This window comes from Jatropha curcas, chromosome 4, assembly GCF_041381405.1.
Source record: "Jatropha curcas cultivar XTBG-Jc1 chromosome 4, XTBG_Jcur_1.0, whole genome shotgun sequence".
Taxonomy (NCBI): domain Eukaryota; kingdom Viridiplantae; phylum Streptophyta; class Magnoliopsida; order Malpighiales; family Euphorbiaceae; genus Jatropha; species Jatropha curcas.
In genome coordinates, this window is record NC_143154.1 from 6,869,193 (window position 1) to 6,889,378 (window position 20,186).

A 20,186-nucleotide genomic window follows, 5' to 3' on the forward strand; every position below is an offset into this window, starting at 1 on the left:
TGCGCCACATAATCGTGACACAATTTATGCCCGCGCGTGTATATATATATATATATATATAAAACGGAGAAGGTTTATCCACTCTGGATGTATACGTGTATATGCACCAAATTAAACTTTTTAATTAAAATAATTGTATTTATGATCACTAACAAGAAAAAATAATAAAATAATAATAATAATAATAATATATTTTTTAAAAAACTCTTTGTGAATTTACTTGGCAAGTCACACAAAAAAGCAGAAAGAGCAATTGTCATGATACCACTGTGGAATCCACTGATTCTCCACGTAGGACCAAAACGCAACAGCAATTCTATATTATTTTCTCTAGATTCGTAAGAGAACCAATGTATAATGGATTCCCCTACAAACGTTATAAACACTACAATTCCCCAGTAGTACAGCTATACAGACATGTGGCGAAGGAGCTTCAGCACCGGAACCAATATCTCAACAACCGTGCGCGCACTTAAGGAAAAGAAATGGGACGTGCTAGTTATTGGCGGCGGCCATAACGGCTTGACAGCCGCCGCCTACCTTGCAAAGACTGGACTCTCCGTCGCCGTGCTGGAGCGTCGTCATGTCATCGGCGGTGCTGCCGTAACAGAAGAGCTAATTCCTGGATTTAAGTTCTCTCGCTGTAGCTACCTTCAAAGTCTCCTCCGTCCTTCCGTTATAAAGTAAATACCCTCATTTTTCCAATACCAGCTATAAAAATTGCATGATTTCTTATTCACTTCTTTTTTTTGTTTGAATTTTATGTAACTGTTTCGTGTTATTTTGATAAAGAGAGTTGGAGTTAGCAAGACACGGATTGAAGTTGTTGAAGAGAAATCCGTCGTCGTTTACGCCGTGTTTGGATGGACGGTATCTTTTATTAGGACCTAATAAGGATCTTAATCATTCTGAGATTTCCAAATTCTCAATTCGAGATGCTGATAATTATCCCAGGTCATATTTGCCTCTATTTACGCTTTTTTAGTTCTTGTTTAATGATTTAACATTTTTTTTGTTTCTGTTGGAGATAAAGTTTCGTGACTGCAGGTGTTCTTACGAGAATTTGAATTATTGATTATAGTTATTGTTGTTGTTTCAATTGCATTAGTATATTAAAATGTGGTAGTTGTGGTTATATTTTTATAACTGTAGTTATTATTTGAAGTATTACTGGGATGATTTTGAGGTTAGCTTACAAAGGGGACTGTGAAAAGATCAGTGGAAGCGGGTGAAGTTTAAGTAAATCATTTTGAAGATAATGATGAGTTTAAGTGAACTTGATATCTTAGTCATATTAGAATCATTCTAGCAGTTTGACATGAATGTGTTTTGATATCTAGTTTAGACGATTTTTGATTCTTCATAATTAAATGTCTGTTCGTTTATTGCTTGAATTATTATTATATTCGTTTCTGGTTTTCTAAATTGAGTAAATTTTTATCTGCAGATATGAGAATCAGCTTGAGAATTTCTGTAAATTTATGGATCCGCTTTTGGATTCACCTCCTCCAGAATCATTGCAAAATGTTGCATCTTTTAATGATAGGTTGAAGGACAAAATACAGAAATCAGCCTTTTGGGCTCGTTGTTTGAGGCAGGCTTTCACTTTAGGTCAGAAAGATATGGTGTAAGAGCTCTTTTTACTAGTCTCAAGTGTGGAATTTATGTTGTTACAACTAAGGGCATGGCTTTATTGTTTAGTTAGTTCTTGCAAATTTCTTAGCATTCTGTCATAATATATGTTTGTTGGTTTTAACAGGGACTTCATGGACATTTTGTTGTCTCCAGCTTCAAAGGTTTTGAATAACTGGTTTGAGGTCATCATTTTACTTGTTCTCAAAGAATTTTGTAGTTTCATGGATTCAAACTTTGAGAAGATTTTATGTTGATTACTTTCTTTTTCAACACATAACTTGCTCATCTTGAGTCCCCTACATCACTGGAACTTGTGCACTTTAAATAATGTGAAACATTATCTTAAAAGTTTACTTTAGTAGTTTACTACAGTTTTTATTGAACTTGTTATAATTTTTTTATCCTAATCAAAGCTAGTTCCTAGCCATTTTCAATCTGTCTATTTCAGAAGGGAGGGAAAAAAAATAATTTCTTGTTCAGTCAGTTTTGCATTTCAATTTCACGATCTGATGCTGCAGGAAGTTTAATCAGTACCTTTTGTTTAAGTTTTTGATTGTCTATTTTATGTTGGTCTTGTGGAGATGCTGGCAGTTAAAATCATGTAAAGTTTTACTAACATGGGCTTATTACTAATCCACTGTTGCTGACAGTCAGATGTTCTGAAGGCAACCCTTGCAACAGATGCTGTAATAGGTTCCACGGTATGACTCCATGACTGCACCTAGATATAATAATTTTTTTTTTTTGTCAATTCTTTTTAAGTAAACCTTCATAGAGCAGGCTAACCAATGGATATTATTTCTCTTATTGATGATGATCTGAAGAGATGGTTTCATAATGAGGTTTTGAGTCCAATTAAAATGATTGATAGACCATTTGGACTCTTCAAAAATATATTGCAGGGTAGTGTCACTACACCAGGAAGTGGATATGTTCTGCTGCATCATGTTATGGGAGAAACTGATGGGGATCGTGGAATTTGGTCGTATGTATTTCTATTGCTGGCTTGATGTATGAATTGTGCATCACAGTAGTAGCAGTCTGTAAATTTCAAAGATCCCTTCTTTCTTTCTATTGCTTAAGTATATCATGTATCAGCAGTCACCTATTTTGCATGTCTGGAACCTTTGGGGGAAACTAGAGCTGTGAGATTTGATGATTCTAGTAACTGAACTGGGCTGGAAAAGCAATTGAAGACAAATTGCACTTTTAGCGTTTAATCACAATATAGTCTCTTCAAAATGAGAAATGATTCTGCATTCTCTATTTTTTGACTTGTAAACTTTGTCCATGTATATGGTGTTATGAGGTTGAAGGTGCCCCCAATACCAACAGCTGCCACAGATCATATGTGACTTTTAGACGATTCTGGCTTAAAATTGATTGATATTTGTGCCACAACTAAATTTCCAAATGATTATTGTAATTTGTAAATTTTGTTGTTTCCAGCCATAGTTATTTCTCTTAAATATTGTCGTTTCACTTTCATTTTACATCATAAACTATTTATTTGATAGCCATGATGTTTCAGTATTTATGCTAATTGTAGGTATGTCGAAGGTGGGATGGGCTCCGTATCCCTTGCAATTGGTAATGCTGCTCGGGAAGCTGGGGCTTATATCGTGACTAGTGCTGAGGTAAGTTTGCATGGTTACTCCATCTTTCATGAGATATATTGCTCCTTTTAAAACTCTAAAACATTTTATATCTGGAAAAAAAAAGTGTATGTCATCTTTTGCTGATTCAAAGCCTCTGCTTGTTCACTTCTGAATTGCGGACCTCCTAATCTAAAATCTTTTTGAAGTTCTTCCATTACGTACTCAGCTGTAGTTAATTGGTGACAATGTGAACTCTTTCACATCAAATTAACTCTTCCCTTTTTTTGCTACTTATAATTAAAAGCTGAATTTTACTTTTTTGCCTTTGGTGGAATGCCATAGTATGAGTGAGGAACTTGCATGCATTACTATCTAAGATGCTTTTGTATTCTAAGTCATGTTTTATAAGCTAAACAATAGTCCCAATTTTTCTGTCATGTTTCATTGATATGTCTAATCATTTTGATGTCTTCCAGTGTTCTCTTACCCACCTGTAATTTTTCTTTTCCGGTTCATTTAGGTTTCAGAACTGATGATTAATGACTCTGGCTCAGTAAATGGGGTTAGTTTATTCAGTTCCCTCAATAAATTTGCTCTATCAGCTCATATCAAATTAACATGTAAAATCATGGGTTTAGGTGTTACTGGCTGATGGCACACCGGTGCTTTCTTCAGTTGTGCTGTCAAATGCCACTCCTTATAAAACATTCATGGTAAGATTTCAATTTCTGTCACTCCATTGATAATTTCCCCTGAGAAGTATAGATGCGTAGTGTTTTGAAAAGTAATATCCCACTTGGATCTTAATTCTGATAATGGTTATGCTCTTCTGATACAGGAATTAGTTCCCAGCAATGTTCTTCCTGTAGATTTTATCCGTGCTCTAAAATACTCTGATTATAATTCTGTAAGCATCAATACCTTGGAGTTGAAATTTTTTGCCAATCTAAACAGTTCAAAAATTATCAGGTTTTTCTTATTTGTATGGGGTGTCGCTCACTGAAACAGGCCACCACAAAGATAAACATAGCTGTTGATAAACTGCCCCAATTTCAATGTTGCAAGCTGAGTCATCAAGATGCAGGTCCTCAGCATATGGGTACCGTTCATATTGCTTCAGAGAGGTATCTTTTTTTGTTCAATATTAGTTATCCTTTTGCTTCTGAATATGCTACCTTAATTTGTAAATGTCCTAAAATGGTTCCTTGAAGTGTGGGAAACCAACACTCCTTAACCTCTAAGCTTTATAATTGGGAGCTAAGCTTGAATAGAGAAATTATCACATTAAAAATTTGTTGGTCAGTTGTTTCCAATACAGTGGAATATTCTCAGAATTAGGCTCAAATATACTGTACAATGTTGGTAGTTTGTGGTCACATACTGCTAGGGGTGGCCACGGTTCCGGAACCGGCGGTTCCGGTTCCAGTTTTCGGTTCCCATTCCAAAAAAACCGGAACCAGAACCAAACCGAAAATTTCCGGTTCCGGTTCCGGTGTGGTGACAAAACCGACGGTTCCGATCGGTTTTCTGGCAAATCGCATAATTTTAAATTTTAAATTTTGAAGACCGGTTTTCAATATTTAATAAATTTGTGAAAGTTATTTGTAAAAAAAATACACCTAAAAAATTAAAAAATACTTCAATTAAATTTATTTTTTTTAAGACTTGAATTTAATTATTTTTTTAAAAAAAATTCTTCAACTAAATTTATTTTTTATTTAAAAAAGTTTGAACATAATTAAAAAAAAAAGGGCTTGAACTTAATTTAAAAAAAAAAAAAAAAAAAAAATTAAGTTGCCTACGTATCCTCTTGGAGTTTAGAGGAATCGAAGTCCACGTAGTTCTTACTTACTTTATATCAATTTCACCCCTTTTACCTTAATCGCTATTTGCACCACCGGTTGTGTTCTCATTGAGGACCCATCGTATAAATAATATAAATCTTCATTTTCTTTTAGATTTTCTTGTGCTCTTAGTTCGGCCTTGCTCCAATCATCCACGCATGATTGTGCTTCTAATGAATCGGGTGTCATACGAGATCGTGTTTCATAAAGTATGTTTCCTCGACTAAAAGCTTGTTCAACCGCAACAGTGGAGAACGGAGTTGCTAAAACTTGTTTTGCAATTAAAGAAAATATTGGAAAAGTATTGGCGTGACGACTCCACCAATCTAAAATTGGAAAATTAGTATCTGCATAATCTTCACCAAACTCAAAAGAAGTGGTTAGATAATTATCAAATTCAGAAAAAGAACTGGATTCCCTTGGTCTTTTTTTGTCTTTATAGTAAAACCTGTTGAGCAACACCAACACCACTTACCCTTTGTGTAAGAAATTGTTGAATATTAGATTGAGAAGAATTAGAAGTAGATGAACTAGAAAATTGAACAAATTCATTATATAATTGCATAATATTTTGTTTAACTTTATGCAATACTACATTTATATTAACATTATCTCCTACATCAAGATTTAATACTTCATAATAAATAGTCAAATATTCACATAAAACATTAATTTTACATCTAGGATCAAATGCAATAGCAACAAGATAAAGGGGTGGTATATTTTTAAAATAAGATAACCATTTTTTTTCATTGAAAAAAATACAATCTTTTAATATACAATCATTTTCAAATTCTTGGAGTGCACTAACAATATTAATACACATAGGTAAAAATAAATGAGACGTGGGATAATAAACTCCACTAAATTTATAGGTAGCATCATTAAAAATTTTTAAAATATCTAAAATTTTTGCACAAATATCCTAATTTTGTGGATATAAATTAATATCTTCAATATTATTAGTAACAAAAAAGCATAATAATTCTTTATAAGAAAAAGACTCGTTTAGTAATTCATATGTTGAATTCCAACGAGTTGGGACATCCCTTGGAAAACGTTTTGGTCTTTTATTATTTTCCTTACAAAATTTAGCCCAACTTTTCATCACTTGGGGATGTCCCCATAAATATGAAATAGCTTTTTTGATTGGAGAAATAAAAGATTCAAGAATTTTTAAACCATTTTGTACACACAAATTTAAAACATAGCATGCACATCTTATATGAAAAAATTTTCCACCAATATTTAGTTCACAAATATTTTTAAGCTCAATAATTGATTTAGTATTAGCAGAAGTATTATCAAATGAAATTGAAAAAATTTTTTTTGTCAACTTATATTCATCTAAAATTGAAACAATTATTCTATAAATATTATTTGCAGTATGTTTATCATCAAAAACATGAAATGCAATAATTCTTTTTTGAATTTTCCAATCATCATCAATCCAATGACATGTAATGCCCATATAAGAATGCATTTGCCAATGATCACTCCAAATATCACAACAAATTGAAACACGAATTTTCATTTGAGAAAATAAAAGCTCTAACTCTTTTTTTCCTTTATTATATAAAGAAATAATAGTTCGTTTTACAGTATTTCTTGGCACTCTTTTAGCAGAAGGATTTAAAGCTTTTTGACAATAATTATTAAAACCTAAATTTTCACCAAAACTAAAAGCTAAATGTTCCATAGAAATCATTTTTGCTAATTCTTCTTTTTGTATTTTTTCAGAATATTGAAATAAAGAAAGGTTAGAAGATTCGTACTCGGAAATTTGTGTTTGAGACCGATCAACTCCTATTTTTGTTGGATGTTTTGTCTCTAAATGCTTCCAAAATGATCCATAGCCGCCTGCTTGTTTAAATTTATAAGATTTTCCACAATAATTGCAAATTACATCGTACATTTTCTCACTTTTGAATTTTTTCGCGAAATGAATGGCGAATATGTTGGAACTTTGTCTTGCTCTTCCAACAATTTGTGCTCGTTGCTCTTGCTCTTGCTCTTCCTCTTATAATTGCTCATTATTAAATTCAGATTCTTGAGTTGGAATTTCCAAATTTTTATTTGGATATCCCTAAAAATTAAATTGGTTGGGAGTGAAATCAAAGGTGTCGTTTGTAGGGATAGATGAATATTGTATTTCTCCAATCTTTCCCTTACCCTTACCCGAATTTGAGTTTCCTCCACTTGCCATTATATGATAATAAGATATAATTTGGAAAATTGAATAAAAAAAATTAGAGAGAATAATAACTTAATAAGAGAGATTGTAGAGTAGAGAAGAATAATATAGAGTAGAGTAGAATAATATAGAGTAGAGTGTAGTAGAGTGTAGTATATTGTAGAGACAGTAGAGATAGTAGAGATTTTTTTGTGATGAATTTGTAAATAAAATGAGGTATTTATAATAAATCCAAAAAATTATTGTTCCAAAAATACCCTTGAAACTAGCTATTATGTAGCCGTTTATGGTTGTTGGGAGGGGTAATAAAGAGATTTCACAACAAAATTAAAAAAAAAAAAAAAAAACCAAAAAACTGACAGTTTCTAACGGCTAGAACCGGCGGTTCTAGCCGGCCGGAGAACTGGCGGTTCCATCCGGTTCCGACCGGTTTGTTGGTTGCGGTTCCAACAAAACTGGAACCGGAATTGAACCAGAAATCTCCGGTTCCAGTTCCGGTTCGGCCCGGTTCCGGTTCCGGTTACAGTTTGGGACCGGTTCGAACCGACGGTTCCGGTTCCCAAAACCGTAATATGGCCACCCTTAGATACTGCTAACAGAACCTTTAACGGTTTCAGTACCTCATGTAAAATTTACACAACTTTTGTGCTGCCTCACATCCATTCCATCTCTGCTTTAACAAGTATGGAGGAGATTCACTTGGCATGTCAAGATGCTGTTAATGGGTTGCCATCAAGAAGACCTGTTATTGAAATGACAATTCCTTCTGCATTGGACAAGACTATTTCTCCACTTGGTAAATAATGTTTTGATTTCTGTAACAATTTAGTTGTGTAACCCTGTTAGACTATTGATGCACTCACTACTAGTGTTTGTGAAATCATAGAGATATCTTAAAAATTAACCTCGTATTTTGTAATCTACAGTCTACAGGCAGTCCGAGACTGGAAGCATAGTCAATCAAAGCTGAGATAAAAGAGTTGTTTAAAATTTTCTTTCCTCATTGTGAAAGACATTCCAATATTACTTTTATTCAGTTTTATATATTAAACAAGAGACACTGTATACTCATTTGGGTTGTCAGTTTTTCATATCTAGTTTGATATATTGCCAAGCTGGATATATTGAATGTTCGAATTCTGTTCTCACTTCAATAGTTACATATTCTATGATATGTGAGAAAATGTCTGCCTTGAATTTATGGTTAATGGACAAGTGAGAACTGAGAACCTCCATATGATGTTATGAGCTAATGTTTAATAGCAGTAAAGCTAAACCTGCTTTTTGTTAGCAAATTAGGAAATTTTCTTGCCTACACCGAACCAATGGATGTACAGTACTTCAAAAAATTGTCTAGTTATAGTATTCTTTTTGGACATTTTTTTCCCACTGGAGAGACACCCTTTCCCTTGTTTTGCTAGGTTTGTTATTATGACAATGGCGGCTGAGTGGAGACACCAGTGTAGGCAAAATTTACTGAACTAATCAAGCAGTTCAGCAGCTGCTAAGTAAGAAACTTCATTGTTTTTCTCGCTCAGCGAATATTTTGTGCTCAAGTTGGTTACTGGATGCTACTTAGATTAATATCCATTATGAGTTGGCTACTGAGCTGAGGTCATAGAATTTTACTATAGTGGGGGAACCGAGCCATAAATACAAAAATGCTAAGTGTAACCACAAGAAATAATGCTGATTCAGTGAATAAAAAGCTCATGAGTCCCTTTGCTGTTATTATGTCTTCACCTCTATGCTGCTCTCATTTTCTTCACTTTCCTTATTCTCTTATGTTCCCTTGAATTTTTTTTTCTCAATTATTGAATGCATGTGGGGGTAATTAACAACTGATTTTGGTCTAAGACCTTAATTTTTTGTGATAGATCCCCCTATCATGTGACGTGACTGCTGAAAACATATTCTTTTACATATGCAACTGTCTTTTTTTCTTCCGTAGATATTTATAGACTGCTCCTCTAAATCAGGTTCTTATGAACTTGAGCTTAAGTGTCCTTAAAAAGAAATAGAAAATGGAAACAACAAACTGCACAATTGGGACACTGCTTTCAAGCCAATGGATTTCGTTGTCATGTGGATGCGTTCCAAATTTATAATCAGTGCATATTCCACTTTTTTATATTTTTGTTTATGATTTCAGACATCTTTCATGGTGGTGTGTGCTCCCATAATGTTTTTCCTCCATTATTATATACTTATTCAAATTTGTTTTTGTTTTCATCTCATTTTCTCAGTGGCCAATCACTTTATTCAGCATGACTGGTGACGGCCTGACTGCTGTATGTGCAAGATTTAATTTCATATAACATTTTGATTCTCATTCTCTCTTTGTAGGCAAGCATGTGATAAACCTGTTTGTTCAGTACACACCCTACAGTCCTTCAGATGGAAGCTGGGGAGATCCTGCTTACAGAGTGAGTTCTTGACTGTCGGTTCTACCTCTCTCTTCCTTTTGTGTCAAGAAGTCGGTGTCTGCACCCCTCCCAGGACCCCAGTCAACACACCCCTTTTCCTTCCTTTCTCCATGTCATTGTTGAATCTCAGCAACTTACTTTACAGTACTTAACTAAGTTTCGTATGTACTAATGATCTTTTAGTGTGTGGCGAGCCTAGCTTTTCTTGGCCAAAACATGGTAGTTTCATGAAATTGACCATACTAATGATAATCTTGATTCTATTGTTAAGAACTTTACCAAATGATCTGTTTTGCAGGAATCATTTGCACAGAGATGTTTTAACTTGATTGATGAATATGCCCCTGGCTTCAGCACATCAATCATTGGTTATGATATGTTGACCCCACCAGATCTTGAAAGGGAAATCGGTCTGACAGGTACTTTATAGCCATAAATATCAGTGAGGCATTTGGATATTTAAGGTGAGCCAAGTTCCTAACTCGTGAATGATCTTCTGAAGGGGGTAATATATTTCACGGTGCTATGGGATTGGATTCGCTCTTCCTCATGCGGCCCGTTAAAGGATGGTAATGATGACAAATGCAATTTTAAGAGTTGGAACTACTTCCGAATTGACTGCTGACTTTATCGTGCTCGGTTTGCATTGAACAATTTAATTGAATTATTTGTTTTCCTTTCTTGGGAATACAGGTCTAACTATAGGACTCCTCTAAGAGGGCTATACCTGTGTGGAAGTGGAAGCCATCCAGGAGGTGGCGTGATGGGTGCGCCTGGACGTAATGCTGCACATGTAGTTGTGCAGGATTTCAAAAACCTGCATTAATTATTTCAAAGTGCACAAAACTCAAAATTTTCCCTGTAACATGTTATGATGGATGAGATCATGTTGCTTAGATCTTATCATTGTGCTCTATGCTTACAATAATGCAATCAAGAATTGTGTTTATCCATTCTGCTTTTGTGTATCCTTGAGATATTAGCTTGGCCAATGATTCAGATGGACAAATTAGAATGGTTAATAATAGACATATAGAACCGTGCCAAATTTACGAAATGTCTGCAAATGATTGCCTATATTCCTGTTCCTGGTACTGACTAATCTATTTCAAAAATCAAAATAATTTACCTTAATTATTATTATTTCTTCAAACTATGGAAATCTTAATGAAACTGATGTCAATTTTCCATTAAAGTGGCCCTGTATCTAGTCTGACAATGGTTTCACTTTTCAGCCAAGACACTGTAATTATAGCTATGACCGTTGTTGGGCAGTTTTTAAACTGTCCTGTAATCTATTAGTAAATTGAGTTTGAATACCATTATGAATTTCAACGGTCAAAGATGCTGCACTTGCGATATGAATAAAATTGATCAATAAGCATTTAACAGATGTTACAATTGGTCACACTAACCATAAATGTTACCAAAAGATCTAATTGTTTTTAACCAGAAAAGGGAAAATGCTTCAATACATTTAACCATCTAGCTTAATCAAGTGAATAAAAAAAACTGCATGCAAAAGAAATTGATTTTCAATTTTATACTCAACTTGCAATCTCGCAGCCCACTATGAACCTTTTCCTCAATCAACCATTTCAAATATTCACCCATGCAAAGAAATAAATGCCTACTGTAGCAGCTTGCTTATCATACATGTGGGACTTATCGGAAACAGCTTCAGGTCTGAGTGCTACAGCTTTTGATGAGTAACTGTATGATAATTTTAACATCTCTCTATATCAACATGCTACCTGCCCCGCCAACTGGAAACAGTTTTGGTGAATGGGATGGAGTTTGAGGATGCTTCTAACCTGTAGCACAAGTAGAAGTCAGATACACAGAAATATTTGTATGTGTGAATGACGGAGGAGTTACCTTGATATTTCTTCCACAGCCTTCATAACTTCTGAAGCACTTGTTTCAAGCACCTGACCTCCAAAAATTATCTCATCTAAAATTGTATGCAGCTGCAAAAGAATTAGGTTTCTTTTAGTTTAATGTTGATATTCCCTGCTTACTGTTAGCAGATATAAGCTCAAAATTTCACGTCCAATAACCAAACAAACTCTACAAAAAAAGTCAGACAATTTGACTGATTCAGCATTAAAGGTATTCACAAGTAATGTTTCCTTGGTCCAAAAATATCTCTTTTCAAATTTAGAAATTACCTGCATTTCCAGCAACTGTGAACACATATTACAAGGAAAAAGCTGATTGTATTTACCTTGCTGTAATTGAACACAATGTCTAGCTCACATACATTTCTGAAGCATTTGTCCAATGTCTCTACAAAAACTGAAGGTTTAGGAATTTACTTCAGCACAAGCTCAAAAAAAAAAAAAAAAAAAAAGGAGGCAAAAGAGAGTTTCAATAAATAAGATAAGCGAAAAATCAGCTATCCATAGCTAGACAGATATGGAAAGAGTAAACCATTTATGATATAACCAAAAAAAAAAAAAAAAAAAAAAAAAAAAAAAAAAGAAAAAGAAGAAAACTTTAGGACATTCTATTTCAATAAAATACCAAATAAATGGTTAACCTCGTCTTATATTCTCACAACCCATTCCCCTCTAGTATTACAAGACCTTGATAGTTACACCGCCATAATCTCACAGGATAAACAGTCAAACAAAAATGCCACAAATTGCCAACAAAATTGACAGAGGAGATGCTAATGTGACCAAGTAAACTGTTGGAGCTAAAGATTTGAAGCTCAAAGCAATCTGGACTATAATAAGAAAGTTACACTCAGGAGTATGAGGTGCAAAAGAATTCAATTAATCAACAGAAACCAATATTTGCAATTTTGCTCCAGAATACCAATCCAAATAATGTAAGTGCAAAAGGATCTAACTAATCAACAAAAACCAAATACCAAAGTATGCTAGAATACTAATACATCTTCCTTTTGTATGCACATCAAATTCTAGGACTGAATTAGAAATTAAACTCTCCATACCTCAAGAAAATATCCTATTAACTTCTTTACACATCTTTAATTTAGTAACATATTTACAATCAATTATTCATTTTGACCCACTTCACAAAAAATGCCAGACATAATCTCAATTTATTCCAACTACTAACATACCTTGTATAAGATCGAGCACAGCAAGCTCATTTTCACAAGCATCAAATACAAATACAAAGTATAGGGTTGCATAGTGTTTGTAAACAAGACGACTGTCCTGCAATAGAAAAAAAATATTTTTCTTTATTAAAGGGAAAAACATAGAATCTATCATTTCAACCTAAAAGCTCCTAATAATATCCAAATAACAGGGGAATAGAGGCAGGATTGTATAATACCGGGCCAAAAATAGAATCAGCTTCCATAAAATTGCTAACATTCTCAGCTCTACTGCACAAAACTTCAAAAAAATTTGAAAACCCAAACTTAGAAAAGGTAAAATTATTTACAGCAAACAAGATTGGCAAGTGTTTTCTAATGCATAAAGGTTAGAGATTGATCATCACCTCCAAATACACTGCGTATAAGCTCCTGCTGCTTCTCCACAGTCTAGAATCGCAAAATCGGTTAAAAAAAGGGAAGCAATAAAGAAAGTTTTCAAGACGAAATTGCAAATAATTATTGATACAAATTCTTCTTAGGAGAGAAAATTTAAGTTTACCAAAAAATCATAAAATTTGGCTAGGCGAGGTTTGCCTTGGGTATTCATTATCATCACCGCTTTGATCATCTTTGCTCCTCCTCTTCGCCGGCTCGGTATCTCTCTCGTCTTCGATCTGATTCCAATTGCGTCAGGCGAGAAGGTACAGTGAACGTTACAGCTTTGTTTATAAATAAACTATATGACCGGGCGTTTGTCAGATTCTCAATTCTGCAATTGAGTTGCGCCTCGAGTAACTATCGAGGTGCGTCTCTAGCTGCTTCGGGTCGCGACCACCAAGCTTTATCGAGCCAAGCTTATGGATCAGCATTTTCAAACCGAGTCGAGTTTACGAGCTAAATTAATAAGGTATATTAAAATGATTTTTTTTAATTTAATAAATTTTAAGTTCAAGTTTGATTTTATATACTGTCCCGTTCCGGTTTATCTATTTTTTTTAAACTAGCTAAACTCGATTTCGAATTTCTAAACTTAAATAAATTCGGACATATTTTTATTGAGCTGAGCTCAAACTCATTACAGCTCGGCTCAATTCATTTATATCCCTAATTCAACATATTTTATTTATTTCAAAACATTTATTTTAAAATTTTTTAATCAATATTAATTATGCTATTAAGATTATAATCTAGGAATTGCAAGCCTATCAAATTGGTGAATCGGATCAAATTATTATGCAATCTTTTGATTAATTTAATTTGTTTATTTAAATCCATTAGTTATTTGATTTAATTTAGAAAAAAAAGATTAAATTTGTCCATTGAATTTGGCGCAGATGTATAAAAATCTTTATTTTATTTTTTTAAGCAAAAAAACTCAAGTAAGAATTGTAATTAGGTCAAAATACCCTTTTTCTTACTAGATCATACGCATGGTTATGTAGCTAAGTGAATTGCTCTTTAAAACATAAATTTTGGTAACTAAGGAAAACGTTTTATATTCAGCAGTTGTGAATAGGGTTTTGTGGTTGACAAAAGTGAAGGAAGTTGACAAACAAACCTGCATAAACCTTGAGGGAAACTAGATTTCCAATACAACTTTAAATCAATTTGGGGCAATTAGATTTTTGTTTCAGTGAAAACAAAGAATGTTTCAAGACTGATTTCTAATGCAATCGTCAAGTAATCTCAGTAATGTTCTCCTGTCTCCTGCCTTGTTTTTATGCCACGGACCAATGTTCATTATAGAAAAATTTAACCTTCTCATTGCATGAGCTATATAAAAATGAAGGTTGACATTAAATAGGTGTTGAAAACCATTAGTTAATAATTTTAATTTGTATTAGATAATAGTTTTATAGTTCTCTTATTTTATTTATAATTCTGATCACAATTTTATTATATTGGACAGAATAGTATTTATAACTATCAGGGTTCACCGTAGCGGTAATATTTAATAATAGAAATTAAAATTTAAAATATACAAGTGATTGATTGAAAATTATCATATAAATGATATTGATCTCATTCTAACTAAAGACTCCAGTGGTTTCAGAGGATCCAACTACAAGAAAACTAGGAACAATGAGCTCTTTCCTCGGAGTCATCTTCATAAAATGGTTAATCAATGGGGATTCGGTGGAAACTTGCGTCTTTATTGGTTGCCAAAGGAGGAGTTATTGCGTGGTAGTTTGGTGCTTTTTTACAATGAAGATAGTGTCCATCAGATTTTACAGGTAGGCTATATAGAGAATGATGTTGTACACATATATGTTGAGCACTATGTTGACACACCACAAGTGCTTAATGATTATCCTATGTTACCTTCAACAGTAGAGACTAATGCAAACGAACATGTTACTAGCTCTCCATCAATTCAGGAGGTGGATACTAATGATATTGATTTCGATGAGGGTTTTAATGGATTTAATAAAGTAAGCTTGGGATAAATGGAACTAGTTCAGATCAGAATGATAATAGTGAGAGGTGTTATTGATAATAACATATTTCCAGACACAGAAAATGAGCAAGGTTGGCAGAGGGAATAGAGGTCCAATAAATATTGGCATTGAAGGTGAAAATAGAGGTCAGCATAAAGAGATTAACATCCCGTAATCTTACTTTCAAAACTTTTGATAATTTTAGTTAAATCAAAAATCTAGAATTTCGATTGTATGGATTGTAAATATTAAATAATTTTAATTTGAGTTCAAATTTACAAGTTGGCTTGGGCCCAAAGCATATTATTGGAACTCCTAATCGAGAATCTTTTAAACTTAAGGATTAATATTGGACATTAAATATTAAATCAATTATTAAAAAATATATATATATCTACTATTTAATTAATTATCCTAAACTCAAATATTAATAATAATATTATTATTAAGTAAATTGAAGAAGTATTCTAGAACCAAACTAAACCAATAAAATAAATAAATAAATCAAACCAGTAAATTTAAAAGCTTCTAATAATTGAACCAAACCTTTGGGAATGAACCAAATCAGTTAAAGAAAATTAAGGAAGAGAGAGAAAACCAGCAAAAAAAACACTTCCTTCTCTCATCTCCATGCCAACAGCCCCTTCCCCTCTCTATCCCTTCTTCCGGCCAAATGGCCATTGTTGCCGGTGGGTAAAGGGTCTAAACTCAAGAGCGCGACGAGACGAACACGCTTGTGGCCACATTTCGCGCGATAGAGGCCTGGATCGGAAGATATAGCGAGTAATGTCCGGTACTGTCGCAACGTCGACTTTCTGCGAGTTCATGTCGTTTCTAGGGACTCCTTGTGTTGAGAATGACTGCAAACGATTCCCCATTTCCTTGCGATTATTTTTCCTCCATAAACTCCGGCAATTAGCTCTTACTCGCAGATACACCATAAACGGCGGCGAGGAAGAGCCTGTTGATGCGATTCTGACTGAAGGGCTTCTCCTCTTTGCAAATTCATGACGGATATGGACTCTAAGGAGAAAATTCGAGTGACCTGGTGGCCATTTCTATCGAAACCAATTTTCCAACCATCGTGCACGACAGTCCGGTAACGCTCCGGCAAGGACCCAAGAGACAGAATCTTCCTCTCTTTGCCATGATCAAGAATCCTCAATTTGATTTTTGATCTGTAAGCCCTAAGTTCCTACACTTTATTTTCTTGTAAAAATTCAATTAGAATTGGTTAATTCAAGTTAGTTAAGAATTAGAACTTAGTAAGTTAAATTAGAAAAGATAAAGCATGTTTAAGCAATTCGGATTCAAAGTTCTTAATGAAAAATAGAGATTTTTATTTAAAAATATGGTTTACAAGCTTGTTAAGTAGAAAGCAGAAATTCTTAAAATTTAAAGTTATTATCTATTTAACAGAAGAAATTATATAGAGTTAACTTATCGCACTTAATCAAGAAATTAGTTAATTTAAAAGCAATTACAAGATTATGGAATGTGAATACTAATTAACTCAATAGATTTATTAAGTCAATCTAGCTAAACTCTAATTTAGTTTAGTTTAATCTAACCAAATTAGATGATATAGACTGCCATGTTAACTAGTTGAACTTTAATGACATAATTTACTAATGTATAAGTGCATTACACGTCGACTCGGATGTCAATATCGAATAAATCAAGAAATGAATTATATATGTAAACTGTGGCGAATTGGGGCATTGATGGTGAAGTGCATATTATGATTAAAGTCTATGGGTGTGAATTGATAAGTGATATATAAATATATACACTTAAATTTACAAGTACACACACACACAGACATGGCCAAATTACGGTTCCTAGAACCGGAACCGGTTCGAACCGGAACTAGTGGGAACCAAAACCAGTCCGAACTGGAGGCCAACGGTTTGGTTCCGGTTCCACCATTTTTGGAACCGTGAACTGGCGGTTTCAAGAACCGGCCGGAATCGGATGAAACCGCCAGTTTTCGGGAGGTTAGAACCGTCGGTCCGAACCAATATTTGAATTATATTTCTAATGGCTATAACCGACGGTTCCAGCAGGCATCAGCTTTTTTTTAAAATATTTTTTGTGAAATCCCCAAATTACCCCTCCTAATAATTATAAACGGCTAGTTTCAAGGGTATTTGTGGAAAAATAATTTTTGGGATTTATTATAAATACCTCATTCTATTCACAATCTCCTCACACAAAATTATCTGTACTCTCTCTACTCTCTCTATATTATTCTTCTCTACTCTACAATCTCTCTAATTTTCATTCACAAATTATTGTCCAAAATATTGCAAGATAATTTCTTCAAAGTCAAATCTCTAATTATTTGTCCAAATTATTGTGAATTAATTTCTTCAAATTTCAATCTCTAATTATTCTCTCTAATTTTTTTATTCAATTTTTCAAATTACATATTATTTTCATATAATGGCAAGTAGTGGAAACTCAAGTTCCGCTAAGGGCAAGGGAAAGATTGGAGAAACACAATATTCATCTATCCCTACAAATGACATCTTTGATTTCACTCTCGACCAATATAATCTTCAGGGATATCGAATGAAAATTTGGAAATTCCAACTCAAGAATATCAATTTAATGATGAGCAATTACAACAAGAGGAAGAGGAAGAGGAAGAGCAAGGTACACAACTTTTTCGAAGAGCAAGACAAAGTTCCGATATATTCGCCATTCATTTCACGAAGAAATTCAAAGGTGACAAAATGTTTGATGTAATTTGCAATTATTGTGGAAAATCTTATAAATTTAAACAATCGGGCGGTTATAGATCATTTTCGAAGCATTTGGGGACAAAACATCCAACAAAAATAGGAGTTGATCGGTGTCAAATACAAATTTCTGGGTACGCATCTTCTAACATTTCTTTATTTCAATATTCTAAAAAATAACAAAAAGAAGAATTAGCAAAAATAATTTCTATGGAACATTTATCTTTTAATTTTAGCGAAAAAGTAGGTTTTAATCAATATTGTTAAAAAGCTTTAAATCCTTCTGCTAAAAGAGTGCCAAGAAATACTATAAAACGAACTATTATTTCTTTAGAGTTAGAACTTTTATTTTCTGAAATGAAACTTCGTGTTTCAATTTGTTGTGATATTTGAAGTGATCATTGGCGAATGCGTTCTTATATGAGCATTACATGTCATTGAATTGATGATGATTGAAAAATTCAAAAAAGAATTATTACATTTCGTGCTTTTGATGATAAACATACTGCAAACAACATTTATAGAATAATTGTTTCAATTTTGGAGGAATATAAGTTGACAAAAAATTTTTTTTCAATTTCATTTGATAATGCTTCTGCTAACACTAAATCAATTATTAAACTTAAAAATATTTGTGAACCAAATATTAGTGGAAAATTTTTTTCATAAAAAATGTGCTTGCCATGTTTTAAATTTATGTGTACAAGATGGTTTAAAAATTCTTGAATATTATATTTTTTCAATTAGGAAAGCTATTTCATATTTATGGGGACATCCCCAAGTGACGAAAAGCTGGGGTAAATTTTATAAGAAAAATAATAAAAGACCAAAATATTTTCCAAGGGATGTCCCAACTAGTTGGTATTCAACATATGAATTATTAAACGAGTCTTTTTCGTATAAAAAATTATTGTGCATTTTTGTTACTAGCAATATTGAACAAATTAATTTATATCCAAAAAATTGGGATATTTGTGTAAAAATTTTAGATATTTTAAAAATTTTTAATGATGCTACCTATAAATTTAGTGGGGTGTATTATCCCACATCTCATTTATTTTTGCCTATATGCATTGATATTGTTAGTGCACTCCAAGAATTTGAAAATGATTTTATATTACAAGATTGTGTTTTTTCAATAAAAAAATGGTTATCTTATTTTAAAATATACCACCCCTTTATCTTGTTGCTTGTGTATTTGATCCTAGATGTAAAATTGAAGTTTTATCTGAATATTTGACCATTTATTATGAATTATTAAATCTTGATATAGAAGATAGTGTTAATATAAATGTAGTATTATATGAAGTTAGAAAAAATATTGTAGAATTATATAGTGAATTTCTTTAATTTTCTAGTTCATCAACTTCTAATTCTTCTTAATTCAATAATCAACAATTTCCAACTGAAAGGGTAAGTGTTGGTGTTGCTGAACGCATTTTACTACAAAGACAAAAAAGACCCAGGGAATCCGGTTTTTTTTTTCTGAATTAGATAATCATCTAACCATATCTTTCGAGTTTGGTGATAATTATGCAGATAATAAATTTTTAATTTTAGATTGGTAGAGTCGTCGCACCAATACTTTTCCAATACTTTCTCTAATTGCAAAACAAGTTTTAACAGCTCCGGTCTCCACTGTTGTGGTTGAACAAACTTTTAATCAAGTAGGAAACATACTTGATGAAACACAATCTAGTATGACACCCGATTCACTAGAAGCACAATCATGCGTGGATGAATGGAGCAAGGCCGAAATAAGAGCATAAGAAAATCTCAAAGAAAATGAAGATTTATACGATCTTTATGATGGGTCCTCAACAGGAACATCAACTGATGGTGGAAATAGCGAATAAGGTAAAAAGGGTGAAATTGGTACAAGGTAAGTAAGAACTACGTGGGCATTGATTCTTGTAAACCCCAAGAGGATACATATGGAACTTAATTTTTTTAAAAATTGAGTTCAAGGCCTGTTTTTTTTTTTTTAAATTAAGTTTCAACTTTTTTAAACAAAAAATAAATTTAGTTGATAATTTTTTTTTAAAAAAATAAATTAAGTTCAAGTCTTTTTTAAAAAAATAAATTTAATTCAAGCATTTTTTAATTTTAAGTGTATTTTTTTTAGAAATTATTTCCCAAGTTTTTAAATTTTAAATTTTAAAAATCGATCTTCGAAATTTAAAATTTAAAATTATGTGATTCGCCGAAAAACCGATCAGAGAACTAGCCGG

General features: G+C 32.9%; 2 protein-coding genes across 6 annotated transcripts; one reads left to right on the forward strand and one right to left on the reverse strand.

Moving 5' to 3' along the window:
• The first annotated feature begins 271 nt into the window (after window positions 1-271).
• On the forward strand, window positions 272-10,650 carry LOC105632753 (FAD/NAD(P)-binding oxidoreductase family protein). 5 transcript variants are annotated; one of them, XM_037639856.2, is made up of 16 exons: window positions 277-683; window positions 793-954; window positions 1,448-1,627; window positions 1,760-1,817; window positions 2,286-2,336; window positions 2,538-2,620; window positions 3,185-3,272; window positions 3,754-3,795; window positions 3,872-3,946; window positions 4,072-4,140; window positions 4,242-4,357; window positions 7,889-8,067; window positions 9,618-9,697; window positions 9,996-10,116; window positions 10,200-10,266; window positions 10,391-10,650. In XM_037639856.2, the coding sequence occupies exons 1-16, from the start codon at window positions 418-420 to the stop codon at window positions 10,521-10,523; spliced, it is 1,770 nt and encodes a 589-aa protein (XP_037495784.1). In that variant the 5' UTR covers window positions 277-417; the 3' UTR covers window positions 10,524-10,650. The 5 variants fall into 5 exon arrangements, 2 of the variants coding, with proteins under 2 accessions (XP_037495784.1, XP_012070582.1); XM_012215192.4 differs by having other exon boundaries at window positions 278-683; window positions 7,955-8,067; XR_016320449.1 differs by lacking the exons at window positions 10,200-10,266; window positions 10,391-10,650 and having other exon boundaries at window positions 272-683; window positions 8,198-9,697; window positions 9,996-10,107.
• A 408-nt stretch (window positions 10,651-11,058) lies between these two features.
• Window positions 11,059-13,625, reverse strand: LOC105632754 (Clathrin adaptor complex small chain family protein). Its single transcript, XM_012215194.4, has 7 exons — window positions 13,333-13,625; window positions 13,178-13,220; window positions 13,010-13,071; window positions 12,792-12,888; window positions 11,925-11,995; window positions 11,576-11,667; window positions 11,059-11,511 (listed from the first exon to the last, which is right to left on the reverse strand). Exons 1-7 carry the CDS (start codon window positions 13,399-13,401, stop codon window positions 11,448-11,450), a joined length of 498 nt encoding a protein of 165 aa, XP_012070584.1. The 5' UTR covers window positions 13,402-13,625; the 3' UTR covers window positions 11,059-11,447.
• Window positions 13,626-20,186: the final 6,561 nt, after the last annotated feature.

Bases quoted from the DNA above. Each gene is read 5' to 3' on its own strand.
- LOC105632753 (XM_037639856.2), top strand. From the start codon at position 418: ATGTGGCGAAGGAGCTTCAGCACCGGAACCAATATCTCAACAACCGTG. The intron at 684-792 runs GTAAATACCCTC...ATTTTGATAAAG, and splicing joins CTCCGTCCTTCCGTTATAAA to AGAGTTGGAGTTAGCAAGAC. The intron at 1,628-1,759 runs GTAAGAGCTCTT...TGGTTTTAACAG, and splicing joins TTAGGTCAGAAAGATATGGT to GGACTTCATGGACATTTTGT.
- LOC105632754 (XM_012215194.4), bottom strand. From the start codon at position 13,401: ATGATCAAAGCGGTGATGATAATGAATACCCAAGGCAAACCTCGCCTA. The intron at 12,889-13,009 runs GTATTATACAAT...TTTCTATTGCAG, and splicing joins CTGATTCTATTTTTGGCCCG to GACAGTCGTCTTGTTTACAA. The intron at 11,512-11,575 runs GTAACTCCTCCG...CTTGTGCTACAG, and splicing joins GCTGTGGAAGAAATATCAAG to GTTAGAAGCATCCTCAAACT.